Consider the following 23,118-nt stretch of genomic DNA (forward strand, 5'->3'; position numbering starts at 1 on the left):
AAGTTGTTTAGTTACATGATAGACTGGTACCCGTGGCCACCTTCCAGCTCCATCATCAGACCCTGTGTATCTTCAGTGTCAAAGATCTTGTTGAGACGAATCAAACGAGCCTAATCATGTTACTACATGGTTGATTGGTATCCGTGACCACCTTAATCATCATCAGATCCTCAGTACCAGTTCGTTTTTAAACCCTCGTTGATACAAACTTTACAACCTATAGGTACCAAATGCAATGACGAAATATGTAAATAAGCGAGTAGGTACCTATAATTTCTTTCGAGTAATATACCTTCATAAGTACGAGTATGGGGCTATTCATAAATTACGTCGTTTCAAATGGGAGGAGTGGGGGGGGAGGGGTCTGGACATCGGATGATGGTAACATGACGTAGGAGGAAACAGATTCATCCGAAGCTTGATTCTTGGATGATTTGAGGGGTGGGGGTGGGGGGAAGGGGGTCAAAAATCGTCAAAAATAGATGACGTAATTTATGAACAGCCCCTATGTACATTTGCACTGCATTTAGTATTTTCGTACTTACCAAATAACAGTTTTAGAACTTTAAAAGTTAAGTACAGTTAGTGTTGTTATGGTTGATTTCAATATGCTTCGCGAAGGATCAAGAATGTTTAATCCATCATTGTAGTGCGAGTGTGGTAGAAGGGATCGGCGTACTGAGCTCGCACGGCCTGCCGCAGCGCGTAAAATACCTAAACTCGCTCAACGCCGAAATGTAATAGCGCTCTTAAGACGCAGAACAGAGCAAGAAAGAATTAGAATACAATTTGGTTTGACAGAGGGGGTTCCCTTCATAAGTCGTTAGACTGTAAACTAATTTAGGTGCTTGCGCTAATTTTCATGTTTCTCCGGGGGTTAGCAAAAAAATCGACGGTTGCGCAACAGTTGGTCGTGTAGCAGGTGGCGCGACAGGTCGGGCGCGTTCGTGTGTCTCCGTCACTAGTCGTGCGCGCTCGGCGCTCGTCGTTCACACTCGGCCCACAATTTCCACGGCCGCCCTCTCATTCCGCCCGAAAGCTCGCAGTCGGCGATCAGGCGCGAAGCGGAGCGGTGCTACGAATTGTGTCAAGTGCGAAGCTTTCCGATTGACGTTTAGAGCGCGGACTTTTAAATTTCAAAGTTTATTTTTACTACAAACAAAATTAGTATTTTTTTCTAAATTAATTATCAACAACAGTGCATATAAATTAGTTTAAACTGAAGTGCGTGGTAATGAGGTGTATTTAAGTGTTGGTACCGGTGCGGTGCCGGCCGGGTCAGCCATGCTCCTAGTCGAGTCTCCGCGCGAAGCCGCCGTGCCGCCGTGCGCACTCGACCTGCCCATGTCGGCCCTCACAAAACTCAATTTCACGGACTACAGTGTAAAGTTAAAGGGGTATGAGGGTCAGGATCAGAACTCGAGGTTGAACTATGAACAGGCGTTAGCTAGTGTGGCGCGGCTGGGGTACGACCCTGGCCAGAAGGTGTATGAGCAGCCCCAGCAGAACAGGCTGGCGTTCGACCCTGCGCTGGACGCCATGTGTCCAGACCCCACATATGCCATAACCACAGGTTAGAGTCTTTGATTGTAGATAAACACAAAGTTATTTGACTCTTAAGTAAGTAAGATCGATTTTCGATTTTATTTAGCTTTTATTACAAATTCAATTCAAAATTATTTTATATCGATTAACATGAATCACAAATCAAAATACCGCGATATTTTTCGAATTGAAAGTGATAACGTGTAAGTTCAATAAACAGAAACACTGAAAAGTTTTCAGATTTAATAACATAGTTCATGATATACGTATGTGTACATGTGTAGGTATCAGAGCACATTGTACTTACATATAAGTTTGAGCCTCTGCTATTATTAGAGGAGTACCTACATTCCACACAGGGAAAATCCTGATTATTTTTGTTATAAATTACTTAGTTTTTAATTAACCTATCTAAATTTTGTAATATTTTTTACGTTCATACCAACTCGATTTATTAACTTTTATCCATTTATAAATTTTCGTTTTCAAAATAAACAAGCAACATTAATTTATTTTAGTGGGTAAGTAATACCTTTATTGTAAGTTATATCAAATACTGCAATGTCTTACCATCATAAAATGTACGAATGTAAGAATTATTTTTCAATATGTTGTTAATTATTATTATTATTAATTCTTTATTTCAGATAAATACTGACATTTTCTTAACAATTAGGTACCTATTTTTCTGATAATTATTCGCGTTATAAATTAATATCTTACAAATTTTAGGTAATTAAAAAATATATGAATATAAACATTGGTTCAGGTTGTAATATTTACTATATAAATACCGTCATTTGAGTCATTAACGGTTTTGCGGTTACAGGAGGCAAGGTTCGAACAAATATAAAGCGTGTTCGCAAATAATTGTAAAGGTTAATTTACTAATTAAAATAACTCATGTTTTATTAAGGCGTAATAATTGTTCGCGGTTTTTTATATTAATTGCATCATGTAATAAAAAATCGGTACTAGAAATAAAAAAATAATACATACCTACACCTGTATCAATTTTGTTCTTGATGAATACAGGAAAACCTCTGCGTAGTTTTTGAAATTCTGAAAGGATGGACCAAAAATTCTATTGAACCGAAAAATATTGTTTGTAAATATCAAATCTAGTATTTAACAACATTGAAAATCGGCAAATCATATTTATTGAACCCGATCCTAAAGAGAAGTTTTACTTGACCAATACCTGTCATTGTAGTATCATTATCATCTTTTACACAGCTAATAGATCATGAAATCGGTATGGAGATGGAGTCACAGCTATACTTCGGTACGTGTAAAACAAGCTAATCTTACCCATACAAGGACTAGAAGTTGCCAGCTTGGAAAGCTCTACCGGAAGCACTTTCGCCCGCCATGTTGGATCCGGCGCGCGCGCAAGCTTCCGCCGCGTGACGGGAATCAAAAGCTTCGCACTAGCGTCACATGACATTTGCATACATAGATTACGTGACAGCCATGTAAACTGTCTATATGGACGATAGCAGGAAGTTTAAGTTTTATTATACAATACAATGTAATATCAATATTCTTATAGATAGGTAATTTAGTAATAATATATGGGGGTAGAGTCCTATACTAGAAACAAAAGAAAACTTAATTCTATTGATATTATTTTCTGGATTTTTTTCATTTGACTTGGAAATTTGTCAATTAAATAGTGTTAAATTTGGAATATTATATCATGGAGCGATCGTTATTGATCGCACAGTAAGGTTGAGTAGAAATCTTGGTAATTAAGCTCTTGGCGACGAAAAAGAAAACATTATTTGCTTCCATGCTTTAGAAATAGATGGCCACTATAATTCGCTCTAAATTCTCCAGACTAACTGCAGTACATCAGGTATTTATTGCATAGCCAGTATAATCTACCGCTTAACCCTAATCTTAATAGCCACAAGCCGGCCACTTAATCAATGGAACTGGACGCAAACTTGCAATGCGCACCACGCGTTGTAGCCTATGAATATTCATACAAGCTGTTCAGATTAAATCGCAGTTGACGCGTGTCCAGTGATGACACGGCGCCCAATATGGCGAGAGTAACGGTGCGGTCGCTCACCTTTCAGTAATCGCTTCCTTCCTTTTGTGACTACCCACAAATCTTGCGTGATCGTAATGAGAATAGAGTAAATTAAATCATTTTTATAGCCGAAGACGAGACTTGTGCCCTATATGGACACAAGTGAAGATCAATGACATCGTTAACTTCGAAACACAAATGCGTCGTTCAACGCTTCGTGTCTCTATTACTGAAAACCTGCCTTGTATATTATACACTTAGCCGCAAAATTCATTCATAATGTGCCCATGCAATTTTGTAATACACACAGCTTTATGAATTAATTCTATTCATATAGTGGGTATCTACTTTTGCAGCTCGCTGTACATTTTAAACTAAGTGTAACTTCATATTGAATGGTATAGTGATAGTGTAGGTACCTATTTTTTAAGGGCTTCAAAATTGTCTTTGAAACAGTGCACAAACCGCTCAGTTTTAACAATACAATACAATATTATTTATTGCACACCCCACACAATTCTTTATTTGGGTAACTGCTAAAACTAAACATGCATAGCCGTCTTTATTATCCCTCGAGCTACACTACACAGAGCTTACCCTCATCTATGGTACAAGATATAGGGGCAGGATAATTTCATTAGTCCAATAAATATAGTTACTAGTTATACCGGCATCCGAAAACGTTAGAATCACCTGTCTAACACTAAGGTGACCGCGGCCATCTGCTGCCATCTGCGTTTAAAATAGCGGGGTGCCGCATTCCTCGATTCAGGATTGAACTTAGGTCACCTCAATTAAGAACTAATAGCTTAATAACTGGACGATTTAACACGCGTCTGCTGTTATAATGTCTTTATTGTTTTATTGGTATAGCAAAACTAATTATATTATATAATTATTTTATTTATATATAGTTGTGTGGAATGTTTTAAATCCAAGAACGAAAAGACAAAATAGCTTAGGCAAGCATTGATTATTTAAGAGATTCTGCAAATGTATGCCCATTTTGCACTGCAATTAAAATCTAGAGTTACGTGTAGACGTGGTAGTTTCCGTAATCCGGTAAATATAATTTACAAATATAAATTATTTCATTAAGTTTCACGTCAGTTGTAAACTTAAATACGTACGAGTACCCTATATGTTATGAATATTACACCTGACATATACGTACCTTAACTTGTAGCAACTCTTTTAAATAAAGCTTTATGATACCTCCGCTTAGCGAAGTATTTCACACCACAACTGTAACATTTAATTTAATCAAATCATAACTAAGAAAGTATTTTAATTATAAAAAAAACTAGTCGTCAAGTGCACCAGTATCACATGTCCATGATGACGTCACCGTCTCGCCGCCGACGTCACGTTCATTCACAATATGGCCACTTCCGGCGGCGCATTTCCTCCCGCCTCATAATCGTCATTCATTCACTCAATACTATCCCGTAATCAAAGCTTTCTACCTCTAGACGAGACAGAAGGGTCTAAAGATTTGAAGTGTTTTTGTGTTTACAAGTTTTTTTTCTTGCTGTTTTGCTAAGCCAAATACTTACGCTCCAACCGAAGGGACTGAGCAAAAAACCCGTTTAGGTACGAGTAAAAAAATATGAGTAGAACTAGTATTGAATTGAACGAAAAAAATCACAAAATGAAATCTGTAAAAATGGATATTCATAGAGAAAGCGTATTTATGCTATTACTGTTATGTGAATTAAATCCAAAACTTTACTGACAACATAAACAGATTAATATTGTTTTACTTAGTTAACAACACCAGCATAGGACCTTTACTATGATGCGTACGATTTAAAAACCTCACCAAGCATAGACAATTTTATGCGATCGTTAACGAGTCGCAGGCGCAGCGCACGTCGCCATTGATGCGCTCGCTTCCGCTCTCGTAGCGCCGCTATATCCTGTCTCGACCAATCATGCCACTCCCAACCTTAACTCAAACAATTAAAGTCCAAAATAAAAATACACCCTAGAATGAACTAGGATGCTGTCAGCTGTCAGATACAGTAATCTACAAACCGAAATAGACGTTAGATGTAAAGCAGGAAAGTTCAAATTGCATCAAACGTGTAGTAAAGGATCAGGTTATCTTGAAACTATAAGTCCTGTATGAAAATTAAGACATCTTCCGCGTTATGGGTGGGACTTGTTTGATAGTTAGACATTCCATAAGGATTAAAACTAAATCCTTATATTATACCTACAAGTTGCTTGTTTATATTGTCGCTTATAATCTCTAGTTGCCACCAGATGCTCTCATAGTATTATTAACTAAGAGATAATGCGATTAACTAGTTATTATTACGAACTCTTTCAAATACTCGTATCATACCCATGTACCTACGTAGTCCGAGGTATGTGCGAGTCATTGATATAGGTATAAAAGTATAAATATGTATAAATGACTACAATTAAAAAAAATCAATATGGGAATACACGTTCTGTTCTGATCGAAGTTAAATATTAATTCTTATCTAGGTAATTTTGGAATAAATTATGTTCTCGGCCCATAGTAACTAAATACATATAATTATTTAAGCAAATCATAAGTGTAAGCATTATTTACGTAAGTAAATGGAAATATATTAGCAGCTACAGGAAATAGGATATGGATTTCTAGACGTTCGTTAGCAACAAATAAATTGGCTAGGTATAGCTGATTAACTGGGGTTTTCACTAGGAAAAGAATATCTTAACCTAAATATACAAAACCAGATATATTTTACAAATGGGATGTTTTACCTATACATGTACTTATAATTTTTTTCCTGTGCCGAAATATGTAATTTAGCCATCTCAAAAAATCTATCGTAGTATCTAACCAAAACTCTTGCCGACATTACTGTGGGATAGTTAGCTACAGAAATAAGTTTAAAAACTTTCTCAAGCATATCATCGACCAGGCAAAACTTTCGTTCGTTCGTTCGTGTAGTTAACAATAATACAATTATGTAGAGTCGACGTCTGTCTCACAGCAGTAGCGTACCTAAATATGTATCCAGCTCAATGTACCGATACATCTTTGTACAAGCCTATATCTAAAACTTCACCTACTTTAAATAAGAACGGATTAGATTTTTTATATATTTACGGCTTCCCTTATGCCGCGGTCAGCTCGGTGTCGGTCCCCCATGCGTTTTTGTGGCGCGCGCGCCGCGCAGGTGGCGCGGCACCTGCCGAATAACGCTCGCATATACCACGACTTTACATAATACTAAACAAATATGTCTTAATGTATTCACAAACTTGTCTTATCAGTGCTACAAGAATAATTCTTCTACTAAACTGTTAAATTTTCACTTTGATGTGCCTTTGCTTTCGTGTACCTAATGTACATATTTTACCGCTGCTATTACCTTTTTGACTTTTAACATTCCTTGTAGGATGATATCGGGTACCTATGATACCTAATAGATAGAGTAAGACCAAGAAAATCTGCAGTGGATTTGATAGCCCACACAGTGCAAGTGTCATTTATACGTCATAATTTCATAGAAGTTTGACGTTTAAAATAACACGTGCACTGCGTGGGCTATCAAATCCGCTGCAGACTTTTCATGGACTGACATTAAGATAGTCGTATTAAGTTTCCTCAAAGATTTATCACTAAGCTATAGAATTGTTTGGACTGTCTAATGCAAAATAATACTTCTACGGTCATTGTAAATACTTAATAGTAACATTCGTTTAATTATCTATTAGAGATAAAATGCTCTAAATGTTAAGTACCTATAACATTTACTGTAAAGGTTTAGGTGTAGTATTTTAAGTAACCATTTTTATAAATAGCACTAACTATATAACCAATTACCATTTCTTAATTTCCTGTTAAGACATATTTTTCTTATTTATTTGTGACATATTTTATTTGTGATCGTATCGATGTTTTTTGGCATCTATAACGATTCTTTAATACTTAATTATAATTATAACCGACTGGTTTTAAGCTTTTTATACCAAACAAACAACACAAATACACAGATAATCGATAAAATTTCTTCTTTTTTTTATAATGTTGAATCTGACTACATCTGCCACGACAGTTTGATTATAAATTAACGCCAACATATTCCACCGGATATTATTGTAAGCTTGTTTTTTGTAAAAATATTCTTTAATAGATAATCTAAAGCTGTATCGAGGTAAAACGCAGTATTATGTATACGTAGTGTTAATACGTGGACGCCATATGCCGTTTTATGAGCGATAAATATCGACTCTGTGTTTAGCTAATTCGCAACAGAGACATTATTCCCAACGTCTGTAAACGCATCATCGCACGCATACCATTATAAATATGATATTATCACAACGCTGTTTTCTGAAGCTATAAGTTCTACATGCACTGGTTTGACTACAGCTGTGGGATCAATAAGCGTTGGGAATAGCAGTCCAGAGCCGTAGTACTGATTGGTACTCTTTATTTTTAAACCAAGTTGAGGTCATGACGCTGTAATAACATTCGGTTTATGAACGACGATTTTTGTCTCATTAATATTTTCCTCGGTAAACAGCTACGTCAGGTAGGGAAGAATTGAAGAATATTATATACCTATAACAATGTCTAGGTAATGTAACGATGAGGTAACAAAAACAATGTTAAATAAATACATCTACATGTAGGTGCATACCTGAGCTGTATTGTGGACACCGAGTCTCTACTCTACATTTTACACTGTTTGATTAATTTAGACTCTACTTCAACACGAAATAAAAATTTAAGAACGTGGGGTAGGAAGATATCTATAATAAAAATAATTACGATAGGAAATGTCTACATAACAAAGCGTGGCGTCTGCGACATTAAATAATATATTTAACACTTCCTGCCGAAAGATGTTCTAATTTTGAATTTGATTTAAACGCGCTGCGCTGACAACCATTTCCTCTATCTTTCGAACGGTCGCGCATTTTTCCCACAATTTTTGTTTTATTACAGAACACTCCGCGAGTGACAACTTGTCTCTTAATTGACAAATTATTCCGAATAGTTTATCTGAAATATAAAATTGTTATGTTTATGTTATAAAATTCTGGGCTATTGGTGTAGAGTCACACGTTATATAATTTGTAAATGCTAATTAAGAAATAAAGATATGTTATGTGCCTATTACATATAACCTCAGGCTAGTTCAATGTTGGTTCAAATCACTAAGTATTATGAGGTTTAACTCTATAGGTGCCCAGTACCTATACTAATACCATTACTTTGGTTTGGACTAGTGTTTTATAAAATTACCGAGTGTGTGAAAAAGTGTGATGCGTGTGTAAAGTCCCTACTAATAAAGTACCTAATAGTTCATTTATTGATTTTAATAAACTTGTTATTAGGATAATACCTATTAACTCGTATATTTCATTTTAAAAGCGATCAACTGCGTAGGTATTAGTCAAATAATTTACTCATTAGCCATCCAGATCCTAGAATTTTCTGGCAACTTAACTAGCATCCTATTTTGTATCATTCTTTCTTCAGTTTAATCCATCTTATAGGACCATAGACAAGTAAAATATAATTATAATTAATAGGGCAGCGCTATTTGTGTCAAAACAGCGGCGTTTGGACGACAGCGGGCTGTCACCGAGCGCTCACCTGCGGCCGTTGATTCTAATTTTAAAAATTCATATTTCGACTTCCGCTCCCAAATGGGAATTGGCGCGATATGTGACTAATGTGACGACCGATGCGCTATCTACAATTTTAAAATATTAACTCAAAAACGTTCGTTATATATTAAGATCGCATCTACTTTTTATTGTTTTTGCAGAAAATTTTTTTTACAACAAAAACGCGTCTGTCACTGACGCCATATGGCAGGTTTAGCGCGTGCTTCGAGGGAAAAAAAAAAGTTGTGTAACATTTTCGCGGTCTCATATTTCGAAGAACAGAATAAAAAAGGTTTGACTGTGTTGCAGCTGTGGTGCGGGGTCTAAGGTTACTGTCGCGTGTGATGCCTCATTACAGCTGAACACCGATGTCTTGTAAGCCTAACCTAAATTTAGGTGGTTTATACTTACGTAGAATTTATGCTAATCCTTTTCATGGAACGAAGTTAATAAATTAATTCTTTGGGATTTCACCAGGTCGAGATAATACTGCAATATATGGTTGGTCAAGCAGATCTTGTCAGTAGAAAAAGGCGGCAAATTTGAAAAATGTAGGCGCGAAGGGATATCGTCTCATAGAATTTTTTTAATTTCGCGCCTTTTTCTACTGACAAGATTTGCTTGACCATCTATAGTATGTTCTGACACTTCTGACTTCAGTATTAGGTTATTTGAATAGAGTTCATTAGGTTACTGTTTTTTTTTCAATGCATGATGCAATACCTAGTGAAAATGTCTATCAATGCTGAATAATTTCACATTTGTTAGGCATGTAAATAGAGTCGCACCAAGAAAAGTCTGCAGCGGATTTGATAGCCCACGCAGTGTAAGTGTTATTTATACGTCATAATTTCATAGAAGTTTGACGTTTAAAATGACACTTGCACTGCGTGGGCTATCAAAATCGCTGCAGACTTTTCACGGTCTGACTCTAACATGCAATTACCTGGGTATTAGGCACTTATTCAAACAAAAATCAGGCTTTTTGTCAAATTTGAGAAATATGGCTAAGGATCGATCTCCCAAGTACAAATTAATTTTCCTGCCTTTTTCTACTGACAAAGTTGGCTTGCAAGAGTATAATTTCAAATGAATAGTAGGTACGAATTTCACTATTACTTTTACAAGTTAGAGTTACGAGAAATAATATTTTCACCTCAGCAGATCGAACAAGGGTACTTACTTTGCTTCTTAAAAACAGTGAGCAAAATGCGATTTTGCTCACTGAGTGAGACAAAATGACATTCAAGTGACCTTTATAGTCAAATGTCATTTCAACATGCGGGGTCTAATACAAGTTCGATATACTTGGGTTCTATTATCTCTGCCCCTCTAGGTATGTTCTCACTGCTTAGGGTGAAAAATTTTGTGTACTACACGAGATCAAAGTTATTTACATCTCGTGCGCTTTTGAATCCCTTACTACGCTCAAGATTCTAAATTATTATTATAGAATCTTTCGCTTGCACGGGACTCAAAATAAGCACTCGAAGAAATATCAAACTTTGATCTCTTGTTGTACAAATAACTATTTCTCAAAAATGGAAGGCAAAGTCGACTTTGCCGTTTAAAAAATAGGTCGCGAAGCGCGTAGTTTATGGTTAGTCAAAAATTAAAAAGTTAAAAACATTGCAGTCTCGATTTTGGGACTGCAATGTTGCATACAAATTCCATTATTTGTCGAGTTCCAAACTTTTTAAAACTTGAAATGGCCATATCAAATGAAGGCACAGGCCCATTAAACAGCCAAACAGATGATTAGTACCGCGACTATTTAGCTGTCTCAAATAGGTTGACGTATTTTCGGCAGAAAAATACACTTCTATTTTTTTATTAAAAAAATAAAAAGGCGGCAATGCTAATTTTTTCAATTGTTTCTACTTTTTTCTGTGAAAATATATACGTAAGAACGTTGCTTTTGTAAAATATTTCTATGATATTTATATTTCTTGCACCATTTTTGAGAAAAGCACTATATATGACTCGGCTGGAAGGCTACTTGCTGGCTTCGGATTCAATTAAACGGACTCCCAAGGTCGTCCGTTTAAAACGAATCCTCAGCCTGCAAGTAGCTACTTCCGAGCCTCGACAATAATGTACTATTTATTCAGGCAGTCCTTAAAAATAACAAAGTCTAAAACTGTCACAAACAGCCAATCACATTTGACACATAAACATAAGTATAGGTCGCAATTAGGTCCGAATAGAATATAGATACGTATTTGAATTCGCATTCGAATTTCAAATGTATATTTTCTCAATTCTCCGCTGTTCTCCGGTCTTGCACCAATGGTCGCGCGACCTTTCGACCCGCGCGCGCGAGGCGTGGCCGCGCCCGATTGGCTCGCCCCGCCCCCTCCGCTCCACGCCCCTCGATCGAGCGCACCGATATCGTATCGTAGAAACTCGTTAATTTTCTTTAGATTGCGATATTTATAACCTATAGGTACGGTTGCAGGAAAATTCGAATTTAGAATAATATTGTTGATTAGATTTGCTGAGAGCTAGCGGTGTGCAGTAGGCACCTAGCCACCTACACACTAAATGAAGTTAGCTAATAAATTACATATTTATCTAATTTTTTTGTAGTTGTAGTTGAATGAACGTTATTACTTAAGTTCTCTATTACCCGAGTGTTTTTTACAATTTGTATACCTTCCTACTTTTATCTACACTTTGTTTAGAAAATAGTATAAACCAAGAAAAAATGTTTTTTTAATTAAATTATGTATCTATCTATACAACAAAATTTTAAATCAAGAATTACTCAGAGTGTTGTAAGTACCTACCTAATTTGTAATACTTAACTAATCTTGATTCATTGCACCTTCTTTGTCTTTGTAAGTATAGTTATGGTACCTATAAGTAACTAATTTAATTAACACATTTAAACTCACACTCAATTAACTACCCTCATGTTAACAAAACAAAGAGCCCATATAAGTCGTCCCAAGACGAATCGCGCAGGTCAGCACGAGGCCGAACGTGCTTTTTAGGCGTTTTTCTAAATTTATTATCTCTTTTTACGCGTTTTCTTAATTTATGCTCTCTTTTGACGTTCGGGGAATTGTAATTAGGCATTATGGGTTCATTAAAATATCTTTAGGATACTTTGTACGTATTTGTCGTCGTGACATTGATTTGTTTACTACCAAAAGAATGTGAGGGTATTTCACGTTTTTACACGTCTGATTAGGTGTTTCCGTTAAGTTAAATGTATTTGTTTCTATTTTCATTGCGACGGTTATTTTTAGAATAAGTTACACGTAGGTACTTAATTGTATACCTACGTAATGTTTTACCTATGTTAAACGGCGAATCTGATTAATAATGTATGAAATAAATAATCCAGTTGTAGAGCATTAGGTTAGTAAGTAACGCAAACAAAATTATAGACCTTCGCTTCAACTTTTTGTGACATGAACATGAACCAAAATTAAATTCATAAAGAAATTAAAGATGTGTCCTGTAGAAATTTTCCGTATATGGGAAATATATTTGTCGTATATGGGAAATATATAATCCCTTAGCCTGGTAAGGGGTTAATTTCCTATGAAATTTTCCGAAAACTTTTCCAAATTTGAAAACAACATCCCAGTTGTTTTAACAACGCGTCTCCAACCGCTATATACGCGTGAAGGTCTCGTATATATTTAAAACTGTGAGCCGCGATGTGATTGCGTGCTCAGAGTGCGTGGCGGGGTCAGCGGTCACCCGCGCTCGCGGACTCCATTCATTGCAGCGCCGTACTGTCCAGTGTTCAATGACTATTTGTGAACCCTATTACGAAGACGTAAGGCTCACCGATGGTCAGTACTAACAACATATTTAATTGGACATAGACCTTATCTCGTTTCAATAAGGTTTAGGAATGGCAATTTAACGGTGACAACTTTGGGACGACGTGACAGAACTGACTGATGGCTAAATAATAAAATAACCCTCTGGGTCTGGATCGGCTACTCCTTTAGTTTTATCTTATTGATATCGTTAACCCATAGGTACACGGGTCATGTTGAACTGACATTAAGCTGAGAACTATATACATACCTAATTCAAATGAATAAGTTACGCGCGTAAACCTTGACAATGACCATGACATTTTTTCAAGAATTACTGCCACTAGTTTATTGACCTACAATAGACTAGATTATTATTCAGCATTTTCAGAAACCATTCTTTGTTTAGTCATAATGATAATAACGGGACTACTACACAACCTAACACCTACACCTAAGCTTAGCCGTCCAATGTTAATATTTCATGAATATTTAGATACAACACAGTCGACCGACCAGTAAAACAATTGACTGTAATTTTGCTTATTTATGTTTATTACCTCTAGCACTAGCAGACGTGCTTTGTTATAAGTGTACCTACGTGTTATGGGTGTATCGTCACCATTATTAACTGGCTATTGTAAACCTTACTGCAACGAGATAAGGTCTAACAATCTTTAGTTAAGTATAATGCTGTAACTGGCATAAAAGTACATGAGTGACTGACTAGATATAAAAATATAAATGGACTTTAATTCAGGTAGTTTGTATTTAGTCATATCATATTTTATACATATTATTTCAATGTTAATTTGTTAGGTAGGTCTGGATATAATACCAACGACACCTTACGCTGAGCTGAGGCCAGTTACGACTGGTACGAGTTTAAGGAAAACTTATCTTTACCCCTTTAAAGAACTTATTCTATATGTAGATTTTTATGACACGGGTCCAGAGGTTCAGGATAAGCGTCATTCGTTTGTCAAAATGACGTTAATATGACTTATGTATCTAATTATACTGTAAATAGTTTTAGTATGAGTCGGTAAATACCTGCTCGTAAACATTAGTTAGGAATTTTAGAACGTAGCTTTATATTTGGACTATTTTCAATTCAATCTTTAATTGTAAGATACGGTCACTTACAAGTTTCTCAGTCTCCTCTAGACTTAAAAGCCAAACGCCCATTTTCCCAAAAGCTATCTCACTTCTGATGTGTGAAATTACCTAACTTTTACCTTTCGGGTTCAATCAATAAATGTCAACAATCGATACCTGGTCTGAAACCATATGTTCTTACACAAAATATACTTGAACCACACGTCCAGCCGACGTGGCGAAACGTTAGGAACCCTCCACTATCATTTAAAACGCCCTATTGTCTTCGCAACTTTAACACTCATACGCTCTTTTCGTCCACTGACCTACACCGCTTTAAATCAAAACATCCCATCACTATAACATAATTTCAGCAGTTTAGTCATTTCGGAGCTGTCACGAGGACTTTTAGACAAATAATTTCCTAATTGTAAAACGTCGTATGTGTCTTGTAATGGTTGTGCGCTTGCGTCGTTATGCGGGCGCTGCGCGGGAGCGTCGAGGCGGGCTCGGAACAAAGGGCGCGCCGTGAACCGCGACCGTCGCGCTTCGGTACCGCCCGCCATCGCGCACGCAGCGATCACACTGTCCTGATTTTTAGTTTATATGCAGAATATGTTAGCCATGAATTGATTTGGACAATTTCTAGACCTCTAGGTGTAAGATACAAGTAGGGTAAACTTTACTAACATCGGTTATCTTACTTCCCTCTAATGATGGGTCCCTTCAACCTTTAGACAGCGGTGATTTGTCCACAAAAATGACTTGTAGTTTACCTTACATAAAACACTAAAAGAACACTGCAAAACGACACATGTAAGTATGTAAAAATACTTATACAGCTTTTTGTTATCAATAGGACATTGAGACTTCAGTCGTTTGCGTGTCTTCCAACACTTTGCCAACCTAAGTAATGTTTTAACATGCGATAGTTGTTTCGTGATATGTACCTACCTAACACATTTCCATAAGTTAGTTTTATCAAACACCCAACCTTCTGTAGGATGGGTTAGGTTAGGTTAGCACAAGACACAAGCAACAAGCAACAAGCTTATAGCGCCAAAATGGCATATATGGCATCTTTACTGAACGTCCCCTTTTTATCGTTAGATACAACATCTAGACGAGATAGAATAATACATATGCTTTTTTTCGCAAACTGTTTCTAAAATGTTTGTATTTCTATTCCAGGTGGTTACACGACAGGCGGCCCCCGCGACTCCACCTACGGGTACACGGAAGCGGCGGCAGCGCCGGCGCCCGCGCCCCCGGCCGCCTCCCCCTTGGACGAGTACTACCAGCCCGAGTACCCCGCGCCGCCCGCGCCGCAGCCCTACCTAGACGAGTACTATCACCACGCGCACCACTCGCAGCCGCTCATCGCGCACGAACACAAATACCAGCCACATGCGTACACCAAGCCTTATCCTAGAGGTGAGTGCACTAACCCGGGTACCCTTTACACACACAATGACACACGGGTATCCTCTTATGACCAACTGATCCACCAGCCTACACTAAATCCCCTAAAGGCACCCTCTACTTAAACCTTCGTATGCTTAGACAGGGTCGACAGGGATCCGTGCGTGGGAATTTTAAGCTTTTGTTATAAATGTCAAGGTCACTTTTTTTCAATGGTCAAATTTGACTGGCAGCATACCAGGGAATAAGTACCATAATGTCCATGATCCTGACGCTCGCAGTAAGTACCCAGTCACCCAGCCAGTTACCCATCACCTAATACTTGATAGGTACACGATAGACGATAGTTAACTTTACATCTTAAAGTATTTATCTTTAATACCTACACCTTATAAAAGCGACATTGTATTTCAACATTAAATTAAAACAAATTGCAAACATGTTATGAAGGGTTAATTAAATGTTAACGTTGTTCAACCATACTAAATTGAAATCGGGCAACCATAAAACGCAAAAATTTTCCCATCGCGATTAAGCGTCGAAATTTCAAAGAGTTTTATCTCACGGGTTTTTGATGAGGCTATCGCACCCTTACATTTTACAGATACATTTTTAATATACAGGATTTTATTCTGACGCGCAATATTGTGTCGTGTTGATTATAATTACAGTAAATAAGATTCCACGTAACAAGCTCTCTCATTAGAAAAAAGATCACAGAACGATTGTAGCAACAAAGAAACATACACGACACTAAATTAAAGAAGATATTCAGTTTCAAAACACAAATTCGTTCGTCTTTCATCTTTTATTTATTCACAGAGTGTCGGGTTCACGTCTCGAGACACACCTTTAGAACGAAAACGTCCAACGTTTTATAATGTTCCACAGTTACATAGTTCATTATTATAATATGCATACACTAGCTCCGATGTACGCCGTAGAACCATATATAATTGCTTGAATCCTTAATGAATTGATCATTAAAACGATCAACGTATCATTGACGGATTATCTTTAATGGCCAAGTATTAAGTACTTAGATACTTAATAACAATTTTAGTTTAATAACATGAATTATCATAGCTTGCTAATTTTCCTGTAGCTTTAACGAGAGATTACGTTTCTTCAGCTAGCTAACTTCCTGGTTCATTCACGATGATATCAGAAGTATTGTTAGTCAAGAATAGAAGTATAAGTATAATCTTTCATGTGAAGGTACTAATTATATTAGGTATGACTTTAGGTACCCGTACATTAAATAACGGGATGTAAATAGCATAAGTTGTCCTATCCTTGTCTAACTGTATGTAAACTCCTCAGGTGCGGGCGGGAGGTACGGCGGTGAAGGTTACGGCGAGAGCTACCCGGCGGAGTATAGCGGCACATGCTCGGAGTGGAGCGAGTGGCCCGGCGAGCAGCACGCGCTCATACCGCAGGACAAGCTCGCGTACCCCGCCTCAGGACCTTGCTTCACTGGTACGTGCATTATCAAAAAGGACTCTATAATCATTGATACTATGTTCAAAATCGCGTGTCGTGTTCCGACTTGATTATGTTGTGTGTTGTAGCTAACCCGTGTACCCCTCTGAATTTCATAGTTTGTACTGGTTACGAAAAATCTACTTACGAATGGAGAGATAGCAGTATAGAGATTTGTGATGCCATGCATGGTTCTGAACTGGGTTCCATGCAAAATGCCACCACCATGCAAAATGATACCACTGTATCCATTTGACCTACGTATTAATAGGAGTAATATCTAGGCATAAACGACTGAATGAAACAAGAATCATGTTCTCATTGAAGCCATATATAAAAAATCTGCTCGTTAATTATTGCGATGTTTCCCTATATGGTATTTCCCTATTTTCTGCTCTGTACCTACAGATTCCAAATTAAATACGTATTTTGTTAATTATAACAACTAGTCAACCGCAATTTTTCCTAATCTCAAGCCTCAATTTATCAAGTAGGATATATATGCACAGCACATTCGCATAAGACTTTCATTCACATAAGAATTAATTTTACTATGAAGATACGGTCACAAATAACACAACACCAATACAATACATTATTAGGTATATTGATTTTTATTTTATTTTATTTTTAATACAATTGCGATGAATTTCGTAAACACCTCTATCACTATCATAAAGCGGTCTAATCACCGAATACCCAGGCGGATAGTGATAAGCTATGAAAGTGTTGCTACGTACATAGATTGTCAATTAAGTAAATATGAAATACTAAATTAGATTTATTAGTCCACATCTCAGCTACTTTAACAAAACACACCGTAACTAAAAACACGTCCGAGTGAAGTGATATTGTATCCTTTGCTAACTCAAACCAAATATGCAATGTATGGTAAAGAATGCCCCGTACATCGTAAAGCAAGCGTGTGTGAACTTGCAGGTTCAGGGCCCATCCAGCTGTGGCAGTTCCTCCTGGAGCTGCTGACGGACAAGGGCTGCCAGGGCTTCATCTCGTGGACAGGCGACGGCTGGGAGTTCAAGCTCACCGACCCTGATGAGGTGAGTCTTGTCATGTGCAGGTTCAGGGCCCATCCAGCTGTGGCAGTTCCTGCTGGAGCTGCTGACGGACAAGGGCTGCCAGGGCTTCATCTCGTGGACCGGCGACGGCTGGGAGTTCAAGCTCACCGACCCTGATGAGGTGAGTCTTGTCACGTGCAGGTTCAGGGCCCATCCAGCTGTGGCAGTTCCTGCTCGAGCTGCTGACGGACAAGGGCTGCCAGGGCTTCATCTCGTGGACCGGCGTAGGCTGGGAGTTCAAGCTCACCGACCCTGATAAGGTGAGTCTCGTCATTTGCAGGTTCAGGGCCCATCCAGCTGTGGCAGTTCGTGCTCGAGCTGCTGACGGACAATGGCTGCCAGGGCTTCATCCCAAGCACCTACTAACCCTGATGAGGTATTACGTGTCTTGACTACGCCACGTACGAAGCGAAGGTATCCAATATCCATTACAGAACTCGGTTCCCGCTGTAACGAAATAGTTAGCTAAAGGTAACTGATAAATTTGGAGCTGCGCTACTGCTGGTACGACGATCTTTGGCTTCCTATGATGTCAGCTAAAAATTCATGTCTTACATATTTACCTGACTGGAATCAATAGGTTGGAAGTTCCGTAGCGACGTAGCGAGAGTTGAAAATCTTCAAAACGCTTTTAATAGAGCACTGCTAACCAATGCTATACCTATAGAGTCCAATTTTGATCCGTCTACCTACGTAAACGTAGATCATATTGCAAATACCAACTACCATTATCCACATCGCTAACTAACAAATTGGTATCCCTTATATCAAAGAAATAAAGAGTATTTTAGGAATATTCGAATATGCTCTAACATTCTCCTGTATTGCAGGTGGCGCGACGCTGGGGCATCCGCAAGAACAAGCCCAAGATGAACTACGAGAAGCTGTCGCGCGGCCTGCGCTACTACTACGACAAGAACATCATCCACAAGACCGCCGGCAAGCGCTACGTCTACCGCTTCGTCTGCGACCTGCAGAGCTTGCTCGGGTAAGATAAACTTTCAGACTCTTGGTGCAGGACGATTTGAACTGCAGCATAACGCCATAACCTCCCGTCCGACTCAAAGTGCGCAATCAAAGGGTTACCACCTTGTGGGCTTTCTGTAAGGTTGGCTACATTGCTAATAAAAGTAATATAGTTGGTCAAACCAATTTGTCAGTCAGTAAGAACCAGGAAAACTATAGGTACATCCATTTCTTTTGGGTGCTAGTACTAGTGTAAGACAAAGATAGTATGATTGAAATGAGACAGTTCTTTGACAAACTATAAATCTAATCCGAATCACTTCGGGATTCTGAGAGAGCAAGAGATATGATGTTATTAAAAAGACAATACAAAATGTTTTTGTTTAGGCGTGTTTGTTTTCTCATTTCTATGGTGTCTATGCATCAATGAAATATTTATATTAATCATATTTGTTACAGAATCTCGCCAGAGCAACTGCACGCGATGTACGAACCGAAGATGGAAAAGAAAGACGACGACTGAACGCACACCTTATCACTCACCCGCAGAAACGCACCGATCTGGCACGCTGCCATATATCATTTTAAAAAAACTTTCGGAACTCTATATAGTCTATGAAATTTTCAAATGTCTCCTATACTCTAGCAACCCCACTTTGGCAGTAGAAAAAGGCGCGAAATTCAAATTTTCTATGGAAGGACAACCCGTCGCGCCTACATTTTTAAATTTGCCCTTTTTTCTACTGACGAAAATGGCTTGCCCAACATTAAATGCAATATCTTGTGATAAGAGCGTGTACTGGCCCATTTTCAAAGCTGCAACGATCATCACATTAATAAAGATTTGCTCGCGTACACGACCTTAAGTTCTTTCAAGTCTATTCAGTTTTGATCTCATAACCAGTGGATTTCACGAGGCTTCGCCGAAGCTTAGCGGACCTAAGTGGTTCAGGGTACTATTAATCATCTAAAAACATTATTATTTATTAAGTCCCAGAAACCAACGGTGCCTTACACTTCATGACATTATTGACTGTTATTCGGAATCATTCATTTCCATTTGTTTGCATCAAAAGTCAAGTTTGCGACAGTATTAAGATGCTTCATCTATTATTGTATTGAAATTATAAATCTGAACGTTTTGGCTTCAACGTTTCTGTCAGCACCATGAAACGAACACGATTATGGATACTTGAGTACTGAAATAGTAAAATTCTGCTATAAATTTAATGGTAACTGTAAATATAAGTTAATTTTGTTAGGTACTTTATAAAAATAATTAGGTATTATATTATAGTAAGTATTAAGTGTTGTATGTTTGATTCGCAAGTTGTTGCAATATGCTGTAAGAATAAAGCATAGTTAGAATCGAATGGTGAAGAAAGTTTTTTTTTAAATTATACGCAAAATATTTTTAAAAGTCCAAAGATTGTAAAATCTGTATAATTAACTCTATACCCACCAATTGGTAACAGTTTAGTAAACTACCAAAGGGCTTACTCTAACCTTCGGCAGGGGGTTTACTACGGTTTCAATTCTCTTTTTACAATGCCATTTCTGACTAGTTAAAATGCACCCAAGGGCATGGGCATAAAGTTCATTTTCGCATGCCCAAGGGCTCGTCCAAAAAGAAATTATTGACACACCGGGCGACACCGTCGCTGATCTCGTGGTAACGGAATGTAACGTCTTACTAGTAATGAAATTAATTAGTTGTATTATTTTCAATTTTTATAGCTCCTAGCATACACCGAAGATATTTCGATAAGGTTTATTTTGTAAAATATTTTTCCTCCATCAATATCATACTTTCCTACGAATAGGTATGTGCAATGTGCAAAATTAAATTAAGTTGGACTATGCCTGTTAAGCGCAGAACACACGGAGCGCACCGCTGTGCGGTTGCTAATGCCGACGTGTTGTGTGCTTTATTTAATGTCTCCACTGTCTTGCACGGGTGCCATGCACGCCCATCGCGGATAAAATCCGTCGCACACGTCCGCGCCAGTTAGCGTTGCTCATACTATTTTTCGTTCACCCGCGCAAGACAGCGGAGGCACTTAGTTGCGGTGCTGTTCGCTCTATGTTAAACTTCCTACTGAGAATGTTGTCTTCCCCGTTGTCCCAGTGTCTGCAGACAGGCCGCTAGGCCCCTATATTTCTGCAAGCGACCTGCCATTACGAAGTGAGACCTATTTTGTAGTTATGGCCAAATTTTGAATGTATAAGTGTCGTTGTATGTATTGATGGAAGATATAAAATTAAAAATATATATTTACGAAATCACTTGTTGTTTCCTTTGCATAACTGTAACTCCTTTTGTTTAGCCAAAGAGGATAGTCAATTTTAACAGAAATCGTATTGCCATTTTAAACATACATATAAACTAAGTGCGACAGAGAGGCAACACGTCGAATGTAGTTCGAGGTAGGCCCTCTGATTGCGTCTTATCCAAAAAATACACTACTTGGTTGTCTCGTTGTAGGAAAGAATGGGGTTGGCCGGTGGAAGTTTTTAGCAGATGGCGCCATCATAGCTTGCCCCGTCAATCCCTAGAATTGTGTCAAATTTTTGTTTTTTTTAATACCCTGGATGCCAGCTCTTTAAGCCAAATCTCATAGAAAAAGGGGCAAGCTATGATGGCGCCATCTAGGCAAACCTTTGACAGTTGCCAACCCCATTTAAACAAAATGTTGTTGACTACAAAACCCATTGTTACAAGCCATTTTAAATTTTATAATAAGATAGAAATGAATAAATCCTGAAGAAAAGACCATCATATTTATCTATCCTACGGGCTATCTACACGAACGAGTTTATATGGAGATTGCTATGAAAGTGAAGGAATCGTTACGGATATCCATTCGATACTCGCAAATCACGCTCGATCTGGATAGTCGATCCCAAAGCTCAATCCTCCGTACAGTCTAGCAAAAAAGAGTAGAAATTAAAAAGTGGCAACACTGTAGTTTCGTTTCGTTTTCTTATAAAGCTGGTCAAGCAGATCTTGTCAGTAGAAAAAGGCGGCAAATTTGATAAATGTAGGCGCGAAGGGATATAATCTTATAGAAAATTTGAATTTCGCGCCTTTTTCTACTGACAAGGTCTGCTTGACCAGCTATGCCACTATTGGTTTGAAACGGACGACACTACAGTGCTGCCACTTTTTAATTTCTACTCTTTTTTGCCAGACTGTAACCTCTGCGATCCAGATTGATTGTGTAGGATGATATTTTTTTTCTACCATCTTACACACTAGATATTATTTCTACTACTCTTTGTACTCGATCTGGATTTTTTTTTCTAACTTGGAAACAAAATAAATACTTACTTACTGCCGTGGCGTAGCGACCCGAAGTGGATCTTGGCCAAAGAATATAATACTCACTAGGAGAAGAACGGTAACTCCATACAAAAAAATGTCCCCAACCGTTTATACGTTTATACGGGTAAGTAATATAAGACATAAGAACTTATACTATAATATTCATATTATATACGCTCATATTGTATACGTTTGTTTTGTATACCGTTCAAGGTGTATAACGAACGTTAGATATAACATCAAAATATCTATTTTTGTTAAGTATAACGTTATTTAAGTATAATATCATTGTATATAACGATCATTATGTATAACGTTCATAATATCTCAGATTTATAATGTATATTACTCAATACATCTAACACCAAAATGCATAATGCTCGTATAGAATAACCTAACCTACTTTTCTGGCAGCAGTTTGTTTTCTGTAGGGGTCGCAGTTCTAACCTAACCTAACCTACTTTTCTGGCAGCAGTTTGTTTTCTGTAGGGGTCGCAGTTCTAACCTATCCTAGCCTTATTTTCTGGCAGCAGTTTGTTTTCTGTAGGGGTCGCAGTTCTAACCTAACCTACATTTCTGGCAGCAGTTTGCTTTTTGTAGGGGTCGCAGTTCTAACCTAACCTAACCTACTTTTCTAGCAGCAGTTTGTTTTCTGTAGGGGTCGCAGTTCTAACCTAACCTAACCTACTTTTCTGGCAGCAGTTTGTTTTCTGTAGGGGTCGCAGTTCTAACCTAACCTAAACTACTTTTCTGGCAGCAGTT

At 37.8% G+C, this 23,118-nt stretch overlaps 1 protein-coding gene across 4 annotated transcripts in view; it reads left to right on the forward strand.

Annotated features, from left to right (window-relative positions):
- The window catches only part of LOC134799462 (ETS-like protein pointed), a 179,512-nt gene extending 158,195 nt beyond the window's left edge, over positions 1-21,317 (forward strand). For 3 of the 4 annotated variants that reach the window (XM_063771864.1, XM_063771867.1, XM_063771868.1), the window contains 5 exons: positions 15,277-15,519; positions 16,831-16,986; positions 18,068-18,186; positions 18,896-19,053; positions 19,491-21,317. In XM_063771864.1, the coding sequence (XP_063627934.1) occupies positions 15,277-15,519; positions 16,831-16,986; positions 18,068-18,186; positions 18,896-19,053; positions 19,491-19,554 (740 nt within the window). In that variant the 3' untranslated portion in view covers positions 19,555-21,317. The remainder of the gene's footprint in view (positions 1-15,276; positions 15,520-16,830; positions 16,987-18,067; positions 18,187-18,895; positions 19,054-19,490) is intronic. The other variant, XM_063771865.1, reaches the window with a different exon arrangement.
- Positions 21,318-23,118: the final 1,801 nt, after the last annotated feature.

Source organism: Cydia splendana, chromosome 18, assembly GCF_910591565.1.
Source record: "Cydia splendana chromosome 18, ilCydSple1.2, whole genome shotgun sequence".
NCBI lineage: Eukaryota > Metazoa > Arthropoda > Insecta > Lepidoptera > Tortricidae > Cydia > Cydia splendana.